Source organism: Halichoeres trimaculatus, unplaced genomic scaffold, assembly GCF_033239565.1.
Source record: "Halichoeres trimaculatus isolate MK-OKI-2021-1 unplaced genomic scaffold, fHalTri1.1 fHalTri1_scaffold_11, whole genome shotgun sequence".
NCBI classification, from domain to species: Eukaryota; Metazoa; Chordata; class Actinopteri; order Labriformes; family Labridae; genus Halichoeres; species Halichoeres trimaculatus.
In genome coordinates this window covers 5,881,061-5,892,618 of record NW_027437189.1, presented here as the reverse complement: position 1 = coordinate 5,892,618, position 11,558 = coordinate 5,881,061, and the positions used below count along the sequence as shown (strand labels likewise).

General features: G+C 42.0%; 1 protein-coding gene across 4 annotated transcripts; it reads right to left on the bottom strand.

Moving 5' to 3' along the window:
* Positions 1 to 2,621: 2,621 nt before the first annotated feature.
* On the bottom strand, positions 2,622 to 11,419 carry znf217 (zinc finger protein 217). Of its 4 annotated transcripts, none has more exons than XM_074682299.1 (6): positions 11,157 to 11,419; positions 7,488 to 8,850; positions 6,953 to 7,060; positions 3,985 to 5,346; positions 3,773 to 3,897; positions 2,622 to 3,671 (listed from the first exon to the last, which is right to left on the bottom strand). In XM_074682299.1, the coding sequence occupies exons 2-5, from the start codon at positions 8,803 to 8,805 to the stop codon at positions 3,785 to 3,787; spliced, it is 2,901 nt and encodes a 966-aa protein (XP_074538400.1). In that variant the 5' UTR covers positions 8,806 to 8,850; positions 11,157 to 11,419; the 3' UTR covers positions 2,622 to 3,671; positions 3,773 to 3,784. The 4 variants fall into 4 exon arrangements, with proteins under 4 accessions (XP_074538400.1, XP_074538401.1, XP_074538402.1 ...); XM_074682300.1 differs by having other exon boundaries at positions 2,622 to 3,148; XM_074682301.1 differs by having other exon boundaries at positions 11,275 to 11,419.
* Positions 11,420 to 11,558: the final 139 nt, after the last annotated feature.

Below are 11,558 nucleotides of genomic sequence, written 5' to 3'. Positions count from 1 at the left end.
AACTGTAGGTTTTTCAACAGGACAATAACATCACTTTTTTTGACCATCCCGCATGTTCCCCTAATTTGAATCCAAGAGAGAACATTTGGGGATGGATGGCGAGGGAAGTTTATAAAAATGTCCATCAGTTCCAGACAGTTGATGCCCTTCGTGACGCCATCTTCATCACTTGGAGCAATGTTCCCAAAAGCTTCCTGGAAACACTTCCATCAAGCATGCCCAAATGAATTTTTGGAAGTGATCGAGAAGAACGGTGGAGCTACTTTTTACTGAGTCCTACTGAGAAAAGTTTTTTGTAATTTTTTGAGTGATGGTCTTCAACTTTTGATCAGCTGATAAACAGCCTATTTTAGTTTACTGTTTTCAGTAAATTACTTTCTTAAAGCTTTTTGTCACACTCCCCCTTCTTGCTTTTGCATATTGCTGCTCTACTTAAAACCTCATTAAGATCCAAATGTGCAAAAGGTCAATTCTAGCTGTTTTTCAACTGGTCTTAAGATTTTGATCAGGTCTGAATTGAAGGTAAGAAGCTGTTTTTCTTTTTAAGAAATTCTATTTTGAATCGACTATTACTGCAAAAACATGTATATAAAATCCCACTTTTAAAAAGAAACAATATCTTAAATGTATGATGTTATTCAAATCTTCATCTTTCCATCTGGGACCCAGAGCCACTGACTCCAATTAAAACAGTCATTGCGCCGCATCCCCTTGGACCCAGTTAAAGAAGCTTCTGGGTCTCACTCTGAACTCTCTCTTGGCCTCAGCACTTTATAATATATGCACATAATATTGTTGTTAAAACGAGGAGCATCAGCAGAAGTGTTCTCCCTGCATGCATCCCTCCAGATGTTATGAAAAGAGTTAAATCACAGCTTTTAATACCACTCAGATGTTAACCTTAAGTTTCCACAAAGCATCCTGACACTTGAAGTCATTATCTCATAAGAAATACTTTTAATTGGATGCTGAAAGTAATTTAGTTTCAAATGGTGAAATGTAAACATGTCACTTCCTGTCAGCACTTATCTTTGTTCATGTCTACTTCTTTATTCTGTTTCTTAAAACAGCTGTTTAGTGTAAGACTGACTCAGCAGGGATGAAAAAGTTTTAAAAGTGTTATTGTGCACTAGATTTTAAGAGCAAAAACACAAAAACAAATAAAGTGACCATTTCAGTAAAAAGTTTGTGTGGCCAGTATACTAACACTTGTGTCTCATTGAGGCACCCACAGCAGCTTTTCCAATGTGTCGATTCTTTTACTGTTGTTTCTTCAGTGATATTTTTACTATTTTTCTCCTGTGTTTGTCTGGAGATCCTACATGTAACCAGGGCTGCATTGTTTACATGTGAAATCAGCTGTTAGCAGCCTGTAGCATGTCAGTGCTAACTGGTGCGAGGCCTGATGTTCCCCACAAGGAGAGAAGGAGGTGAGGACAACGTGCTGGTTCTCAGGTGTGAGCTAAGAAGTGACGACATCAACCTGTACTTCCAACCATCATTATTGGGAACGTAAGATCTATCTCCAATAAGATGGACAAGCTAGCCGTGCTAACCAAGCAACAGAGGGAATACCAGAAAGCAGAGTAGCAACATGCTATTCACAGACATGGCTAACAGAGCTAACCTCAGACACCAACACCACATTGGAAGAGCTTCACCTGCTGTAGGCAGACAGGATCCAGGAGACAGAGACTGAACAGACTGCTGAAGAAGCTCAGTCCTGGACCCTGTGGAGGTGGAGGCTGGCTGAACTGGACAATGATGGACAAGCTGTCAGCAGCTATTTTCTTATGGACATTTTTTGCACTTTCTATACACTTTCTTACTTTTGTTTTCTTGATTGCTGCTGTGACTCCTGAATTTCCCTTTGGTGATTAAATATTTTCTATTTCTATTGTATTTCCTAAAAAACTCAAATCATGTGCGTCAGTTTTGACAATTTAGGGGATCTTTTTTGGTGCTTTTGTGGTTATAAATAATAGCTTAAAAAATGCCTGGATTTTATTATTGGACAGTGTAACATATTTATTCTTTAGTATATATCCTTGCAATGCTGTGCTCATGTTCAGCATGGAAAATCACCTACTCTTCCCCTTCCTCACAGTCACGAGGATGCGTTTAGGTACCTAAACATTAGGGCTGGGACAAAATAATTTTCTCCTGATTTGATTCTTTTACAATTTTGGGGTGCCGACTCGATTTAAATTGCAGTTCTTTGGTATTTATAATATTTTGGTTTGCTTTGTTTATCGCCAAGCTGTTTAGTTAAATGATGATGATAATGCCTGGACTATAGTAGGAGCCGTATTTTCCCATAAAATGCACATCACGTGAGTCAGAGAGAAACATTTCGCCCTCTGCTGGAGAAAAGTGGTAACTTTTTTTTTCCTATCAAGTTTCTACACAAAGACTAAAATGAAGAATTTGAATTTGAAAAAAAAAAGATTTTTTGACAAAGAGTGCCAATATATTGTATAGTGATTTTTTTCTCACCCCCACTAAACTTGGTACTTTTTTGTATTATGTGACTCGGTACTCTGTACCACGGACAGAAAATAAATGCGGTCTCCATGTCCCCGGCTACGTGTTTGTCTCAAATAACTCTACAGAGATGATCGCCTCTCTCTTTATTATTGAAATGTGTCATACAAATCTCAAACAATATTTTATTTTACATAAGTACACATGTAATGTGAATACCAAAACAACGAAAAATAATTTAACCCAAGGCTTTCAAAGTGGAAAATACAAACATTGCAAAACAGCTTGTACGTTTGAGTTCACCTGAGACTCTGTTCACAGTGTAGGTTAAACAAGCCATATATGAACAAGGCTGCTTTTGTTTTTTTTGTTTTTTTTTTACAGGATGAACACTCGCAGGACTCAAACATCCTGAAAAGTGACAAATCATGCAACGGGAATAACACGACTGTGAGCCTTTAATACCCAAACAGAACACAGTGGATCTGAGGCACAACTCAAGCAGATTTTATGAAGACAAGTCCTAACCAGGAGAAGAGTGTCACAGTTAATGATACGCCACAGGTTGATGACGCCGTTCTGTCACCAGATGTGTGTGTTTTACGTGCTGCCTGACAGACACGCGTCTGTCTGAGTCTCCAGTCTGACATGATCCCTACAGCAGCTTTACAAAAAAAAAAAATATCACAGTGTCGAGAGCACAACATGAGGTAGACAACTTCAACATGCACAGGACTTGTTTCTGTGGCCGAAGCCGTCAAGTTAATCCAAAGAAAATCCCACACACACACAAACACACCCGTCAGTGCCTTGGAGAGGGAGTAAGACTGGTTCTCAACTGTTTCCTTTAACATAAATCATATTTCATACATTTTTATTTAATCGAATTATATGTACTGGGAGCTTACAGATATATTTCTGTTACTCTACGTACACACTCTGCAGAAGTTCACAGATATCTGAGAATAACTTGGTCAATTATGGATTCAGAACTATCACAGTGCACACCAGTGAAATTAGATCTCTAAAGAGAATTTGTCTGCATTTTTTATTTGGGAAAGTATCAACAAAAAAGCCTCAGCCCTGAAATGTTTTTGCAGTTCAATGAATGAAAAAATAATCTTCCAGCACAGATCAACTCTCTCAAGCTGAGTTTCTCCAAAATAAGGTAGCAGCAGAGTTTAAATCTACAGAGAAGAAAGGAATACTTAGTATTTTTCAAATTTAATACGTTTAGAAAAGCTTCGAGAGCCCTGACTGTTGTTCGTCTAAATCTTCAACAGTTTACCTTGGTGTCACTTTAGGAGGTTTTGTCTGTGGAGCCATAGCGCTGGTTAGGGAAGGGGCCTGAGGTGTCTCTCCTCTGCAGGTTGGGCAGAGTGGGTAAGTGTTGGTACAGCACAGTTCTGCCCCCTGAGGAAGAATCTGGAATGTTAGCGCTAAAAACCTCCAGGATGTGACATGATACAACACAACTTCTTCTCTTAGCCTAATAAGTACCTGCTCTGGGGTTGCTCAGGCCTCCGTGGCTGCTGTTAGCCGGCGTGCTGTGGTAGAGAGAAGCCAGCTCGTTGGGTGTGTAAGGCCGCAGGAGGTTCATCATGCTCCAGTCAGCGTCCAAACCTCCCCCCATAGCTGGAGAAGTGGTTTTTAAAGCAGCGTCGGAGCCTGCTGGTGCTGCTTTCCCGCTCCTCCCTGAGGCGGGCAGCCGGCTGGATCCGTCCCCTGCAGCTCCTCTAAAAACGGGCTTCTCGCTGCTCTCAGCTGCTCTTCCTGTCGGCACCACAAACTTTAACCTCTTGCTGGAAGGTTCTCCGAAATCCATCTGTGGGAGGCTCCCGAAGCGGCTGGACAGGCAGAGCCTCGCAGCGTCTGAGTGCCAAATGACGCCGCTTCTCACCGGGTAGCTCCTCTCGCCGATTCCCACTCTGTCCGGGGGTGTGAAGTGGTCCACGGCGTGTTTGGGTCCTGGGTTTGACTTCCTCATGAGCTCCGTGAACCTGGACGACTCCTGACTGGGATGTGAGTCCAGTCTGTGACGCTGGCCTTCCTGGACAGCATCATGTGGGGGAGCATGGATAGGAGACCTCTTAGGAGCATTAGGGGGGTGCGTTGGAGTTTTTTCTTGGGATTTGGCAGGTTGAGGAGGCGGGGACCTGGTTCGGCGAGGGTGGCGGCGATCAATCATGGGAAGCGGGGTCACATCTTTTCCCTCCAGAGCGGGAGGGCAGCCTGTGTACCGCTTTTGTTTCACATTACCTCCAAATCCGTTCTTCTTTGCAGAGTCTGCCTTGTCTTTGTGTGTTAGCTTTTTGTGCATAATCAGAACCTCGGGGTACATCGTTTTATACGCACAAAACGAACAGGCGATTGGAATTAATGCGTTTCTCGGCTCTGCGCTGGCAGAGATGGAGAGAGACACTTTTAAGGACAGATTTAACGGGGCCTCAGAGTTCTCCTCTTTTATCTCCTCCTTTTCCATCTTCAGGTTAACAGGTGCGGGGCACTTTACGACCACACCATCAATCGGGGAGTAAGCAGACTTAGCGATTAATTTCTCATACTCAGCATTCATCTGGATGAGCGGTTTGCTCGCCGCTTGCTGCTTGCCGTCAAATCTGTCCTCGGGTGTTGTGATGGGGCTCGGCCTGGCTGCAGGAAGCCAGAGTTTGGATCTATTTGACGCTGGGTTTTCGGTTTCAGTCGTATGTTTTTCGTCGTCAGGAGAGGGTGATAACTGCAGGGGCCTGCTGGGGATTTCCATGTAGGGTTTGTCCTTGTGGCGCCGATCCAGGTGATATTTAAGTGACGTCTTCTGGGCTGCTGCATAGTCGCAATAAGCACATTTGAAAGGTTTTTCACCTAAAAAAAAAAATTTGAGCATAAGGTTTTAAAATTTAAATACGATGTGGGTCAGAGTTCAGACTCATATTTCGTTACCTCTATTAAAACAACGGCCTGAGTCATTTTTTCAAGTTTTGGGGAAAACGCAAAAAAACTTAACCAAATCCAGAGCATATTATATTTATTTTTAATTTCAATCAAAAAGGCCTTCACAGTGGATGACTATTGACATGCAGAGAAAATTGTAGTTTGACTCAGCCAACTTCAAACCTAGCTTAAACTGCCCTTTCATTCCTTAGTGCAAACTCAAAACTGAAATTATCCTGAGTTAAATAAAACAGATGTCAGGTAAATCAAACTGGTTAGGAGGCGGTCCCTTTCCTCACTTCTCCAGGTCTTTTTTGCTCAGTTTAATTGAACAAATGTCAGGTCAGTCATACGCTGAGTGGGCATACTCATACAACTACAAAAAAACCAAAAACATTTCTTTAGTTTTAAACTTTCAGGAGTATTATTGCCTTGTGCTCATTTATGTTTGGTTACAGAAATAAGTGGGCTAGCCGAGGATAGGTAGCTAGCTAGAAGTAGCTAAATTTGAAGTTAAAGTATAACTTTTGAAATTTAGACTAAAATACAACACAACATGATACCCTAGCCTTTCTTGCTAGGTGTATCCCTGTTTGTGGTGAGCTCCGTCTTCTTTGTTGTCATTTTTTCATCTCTTTTTTGTCATTTTTACATTCAAGGTGGATCATCACTTTGTATGGCTCATTTGTTGGTAATGGCCACCAAACTGGTTTTGTCTTCAGTGATATTTTTTTTACTATTTTTGCTCCTGTGTTTGTCTGGAGATCCTACATGTAACCATGGCTGCATTGTTTACATGTGAAATCAGCTTTTAGCAGCCTGTAGCATGTCAATACTAACTGGTGCAGGGCCTGATGTTCCCCACAAGGTGAGGAGAAGGAGGCGAGGACGACGAGCTGGTTCTCAGGTGTGAGCTAAGAAGTGACGACATCAACCTGTCCTTCCATCAATTGTTATTAGAACGTAAGATCTATCTCCAATAAGATGGACAAGCTAGCCGTGCTAACCCAGCAACAGAGGGAATACCAGAAGGGAGTAGCATCATGATATTCACTGAAATGGCTAACGGAGCTAACACTGGACCTTTTTGCACTTTCTGTACACTTTCTTACTTTTGTTTTCTTGATTGCTGCTGTGACTCCTTAATTTCCCCTCAAGGATAAATAAAGTATTTTCTTTTCTGTTCCACTATGATAGTGAACCTAATCACTCACCAGTAGAATCTGATTCAAGAATAATATATACAGCTTCTTCTGCACTAAAGTTTCTGTTTCTTCCCGAAGCAGTCGCCATCATGAAAGCTTGTTGATTTTCCCATGTCACACATTTTATCCTAAATAATCCAAAATTTTGACTTTGGCTGGAAATAAAATGGCCTAATTCAGCCTCCTCGCATAGGGCATAAAGAGCATGATCTTTTTAGCTTGGCCAGCATTATCAAGAGATGATTTAAGCCAAAAACTCATTTTTGTTAGAAAAATGACAATAGGGTGACGATTTGCAAAGTCATCATATTGGTTTAGTGTGTTTTATTTACCTGTATGTGTCCTCAGGTGAACTGTGAGGTAGTAGCTTGATCGGAATGATTTGCCGCAGTAACTGCACGCTTTGGATCTGACTTTTGATCGATCAAAACCATCTTCACCTTTAAAAAGAAAGACAAATTTATACATCAGAACATAGAAATGCAAAGAGAAAGATCAGCTGCTTTCAGGACACAAAGAAGTTTGACCTTGAGATGCTCCCAGATCAGGTTACATAACTCTCCAAGGCACTCTCCCTTCATTAGTTATCATGTGGACCTTGAAACATGCAGAACAAACAGCTTTCAGCTCGGCACCAAGCTGAGGTTCAGGGACACATCAGACTTCTTTCCAAAAGCCTGACGCCAAAACCTGTAGGAGTTTGTTTTCTAGATGTCTTTGCAGTTTCTCTTCAGGCCTTAGATTTGTTGAAAAGAGAGTGCCTTACAGTTTTGTGTTATTCTTTTTTTTCATCAGCAGAGGGAGCCCTTGGGAGCTGAATTAAAGCATCAAACATTTCATCATGTGAAGCATGAGCTCTGAACTCACCTGGACTCAGGTTTTCTGTCAGTGCGGCCTCCTCACACCCCTCCTCAGAGCCCTCGTCTGCGTTCTCGAGGGAGTTAACCCTGGAAAGCTTCCCCTCCACGGATGAAGTCGGACTCTCTCCGCCCCCTCTTTCACGTTTGTGCACCCTGGAGTGGAGGACTAACTGGTGGTAGGTCCTGAAGGTCCTCTGACATTCCTCACATGTCGTCGGCCTCTCTTTAGCTTTACCATTCTGCATCAGAGACCTCCTCTGCGGTTGGAGGTTTTCTGCTGCGGCGTGTGTCTGAGACCGGAGCTCTCTCCCGAGCGCCTCTTTTGTAGCTTTGTCTCCTTGACCTTCTGTCCAAATATTATTCAGCTCCTCCTTATCGGAGCCGCATTCTTCGTTGTCTGTGCTGGCTTCCTGGCTCAGGTCCTTCACCGTGTTGGGACCCACAGCTATCTTGCCTTTTGTTGCAAGTTGCCAGGCCTGATATGTGTTGAAGGGATCCAGCTGAGGGATCCATTTTGACGATCTCACGTGTTGCAAAGCACTTCCTTCGGAGTGAGGCTTCAGTCCTAGACTGTTGAGAAACATTTCCTGTTTTTCAGGGGCTTCAGTAGTGTCATCCTTTTCTTTATCTCTGCCTGGCTCCGTCTCTCGGTTGTGGACTTTACTGTGTTCGACCAAACTCTCGTGATCTGGGAAGAAAAACCCACACACCATGCACATTTTGTAAACAGTGACTACAGGCTCTGGTGCGGCTTCCTGGAGGACACCGTTGATTGAAAAGGGGCTCTCCAAGTCCAGCTGGGCCTTGCTTTTTACCCCTGGTCTTACATGCATCTTCATGTGGTTTTTAAGGAACCACGGCTCTCTGAACCTGCGTCCACACACATTGCAGCAGTACGTAAAGTAATCCTTGTGTTTCCTCATGTGGGTCTCCAGCTCCCTGGCATCTTGTGAAACCAGCCCACACACGATACAGCTGGGAATCACCTCTTTTTCATCAGGGAGGCTGCTCGCTTTGGCTCGGGGTTTCTCTCCGGGGATCCTGAACTCGGCTTCAACTCGGAGCACGGCCGGTTCAAAGAAAGTGGTGGGGTGTTGTGTTAATACATGAGGTCCCAGCTCATCCTGATGGGTAAAAGTCTGCTCACAGAACATACAGGATACAGTCGCACTTCCTTCTGGTTGCGACACGGTCTTTTCAGAGTAGGTGGTGTGTGGCGTCATGCTGGAGACAGGCTCGGGGATGCTTGCGTTGTTGCTAATAAGGAGATCTTGGGCAAGGCCATCTGGGCTCTCGACCAACGGCAGCAAAGAGTGGGTCGGCATGGCCTTCTGCGGGTTGGGGCGACACTGTACCAGAATTTAAGGAACCTGGAAACAAACGATAAAAAGAGACAAGAAAATATGAAGCAAGGATCAGGATTAGATAAATCTTTCTAAATACAACCACACACAGAAAATTTGCCTCACTTTTACTGAAACAGGAAATGTATCTTTTTGGCAATCAACTGCACAGATGGCTCATTTCCTCTGGCTACTGATAAGGTGTATAGAAACAGTACAAGCATTATGTTTAGTCATTCTCAGGGCTCATACCTGGTGTGTTAAACTGTTTCACAAGAGAGATGAGAGTTTTTAAAATGAATTGATGATATTCAAAATATATTACAGCTGAATGAAGATGCCTTTAAATAGTTTTATGTTGAGTAATTTAACCTTCATTCACAAATAAGTTGTTTTTCAGTCATATCTGTTGGAATCAAACAAATACAGAGAGTTTCTATCTCCATTGTTGAGTCACACATTGTACATTCATAACCAAATCTCTACCTGTATGTGTCTGAACAAGGGGAGACCCCCTCCTTTTTGAGGTTTTCTCACAGCAGCCCTTTCACTTTGCTATGATACACAGCTTATATAAAGAGAAACAAGCAGGTGACTTGAGCGACTGGACCGACAAGTTCACAAGCTCAAGGCTAGAGTTAACGCAGGTGAGGAGATGTACAGCGGCTCATTGTTTGGATTTGAAGTTGTTTTCACACACTGAGCTTAATTTCCTTAGCCTATCTGAACAGTTTCCGAGATGGAAACTCTTCAATGAGTCGTCATTTTCCAGTGAATCATCTGAGGTCTTTCCACTTTGATATCTTGATATTTTTGAGTTTCTATTTGTTGCTATGATGGGAATAGGAGTAAATGCTGCGACATTCAACATTCAAGAAAACTACACAACAGGGAAATCCGAATCTTATCTTCCCAGTTATTTCCCAGTAAATCACATCTGTCCTTTCAATATCACAGCTAAATATTATGAATCTTTCCACACTAGTATAAAATCCTAATTTGATACGATAGCTTCTTCTTCGACTATTGATAAAGAGTAGGTTTCTAGTTTAAGCTCCAAATTGTTTCCAACAATACAGTAATACTTTACTGTAAATAAAGCACCAAACAAGCTATTAGTAATCATTTAAATTGCATGCAAATGACTACAATTAAGCATGTGTGATCTGCTCCATTATAAAACATGACAATGTCTGTAGCTTGTGTTTCACTTTTCAGACATCTAACAGTGAGTCATCAACATAGAGGGTGGCTGGTTATCAAATATCAGCTTATGTCAATATGTCGAGATCCTACATTTTGCATTTTTGGGGCTTTCCCAAGTTAATCAGATATCATCGTGCATCAATTAAATTTCACTTTTACAACTTTCCAAGAATCGCCGCCTCCTGATATTATTATAATTATGGGAAATGTGACTGGTTATGACACTGCATATTGAACTCCCCTGAGATTTTTGCTTAATCAAGCGACACCCATTAACTGCTGCAAGCTGAAACATCACATTATCTATTGTTTAAGATTTTTTTTAGTTTGTTTTAAGTCATTACTGTAAAGCAGTCCATTTTATAGGTCTACAAATAGGCAAACAGCTGTTAAAATGGGGACAACAACGTGTATTTCCTTGTTATTTACCCCAATTTTTTTTCAATAGTATAAGTTAGCGTGTAAACAATACGTCTTATTTGTATTTCTCTCAGTTTTACTTTAAAACCTTGACTTTAAGTACTTCTAACTCAGTCCAGGTGAGCCTGTGTGTTTTTTCTTTAAAGCACATGCATGCTTTGTGTGAGGTAGCCTTAACGTTAGCCACCTTGTTATTCAAGTAACCACAGTCCTCATTAAAAAGCATCAACGTTGGCGAGCTTAGGTTGCCAGTTAGAGGAGTTTACAACGTGAAATAAGCAACTTACACGCCCTAAAAAAAGTCGATGGTTTTTTAAAAAAGAACCGTTGTTATTACATTTCTATGAGTGCATTATAAGCAGAACACGAGGAGTTGGTTTCGATACAAATCAATATCAATCATGTTAACCGTGCTGCAGTCGTTAACTCTGATTAGGTCCCTTTAAATCATAAGAATTCAGCAAACGTTAGACGAACACAATAGTTACCCGTGTAACAGCAGATTGGAGTAATTCAGCATTCATCATTCTTGTATAGGCTGCTTACTTTATCGGTTACATTATGAGTTTAACGCCAGTTTCGAGTTAGCTTCCCAGAATTAGTTCCTTACGTCGCAAACTTTAAGCCTAAACGTGAACTCCAACCACCGACACTAACGTTCAAATAACTACACCTTCAGTCGTTTCAACTCACCAAACAATACCTACCAAAGTGAGATATTTCCGGATTAATAATGACACTGACAGTGCGAGCGACTGAAATCAGTGAGCGAGGTTGTTTGTGTGGGTTGCTTCTTCATTTCACGTCGCTTGGAGGACAGCTCACCTATTCAATTGTTTGAATGTGAGTCGAATTTGTTCGACTTGGCGAGTCCTCCTCACCGTGCAGCTGTTGAATATGAGGCGCGCGCACTCCCAACGACTCTCAAACACACACACATACACGCAGGGGAAGGGAAGATGGAGCGCGTGCACGGCAACCCCCCAAAAAACGGGTAGGGTGGTCACGTGGTCACAAATAACAGCAACAGAGAGTGTTCTACATGTATAAAGCGAAGTACGGCTTCAACGAGTAAAATAATGTATGTTATCAAAAAGAAGACTCAAAAC

What these genes read in the sequence shown, in the direction of transcription:
- znf217 (XM_074682299.1), bottom strand. Translation starts at nt 8,805, where the DNA reads ATGCCGACCCACTCTTTGCTGCCGTTGGTCGAGAGCCCAGATGGCCTT. An exon ending in GACAGAAAACCTGAGTCCAG is followed by an intron (nt 7,061 to 7,487) that starts GTGAGTTCAGAG and finishes TTCTTTTTAAAG; the next exon opens with GTGAAGATGGTTTTGATCGA. An exon ending in CCTGAGCAACCCCAGAGCAG is followed by an intron (nt 3,898 to 3,984) that starts GTACTTATTAGG and finishes ATTCTTCCTCAG; the next exon opens with GGGGCAGAACTGTGCTGTAC.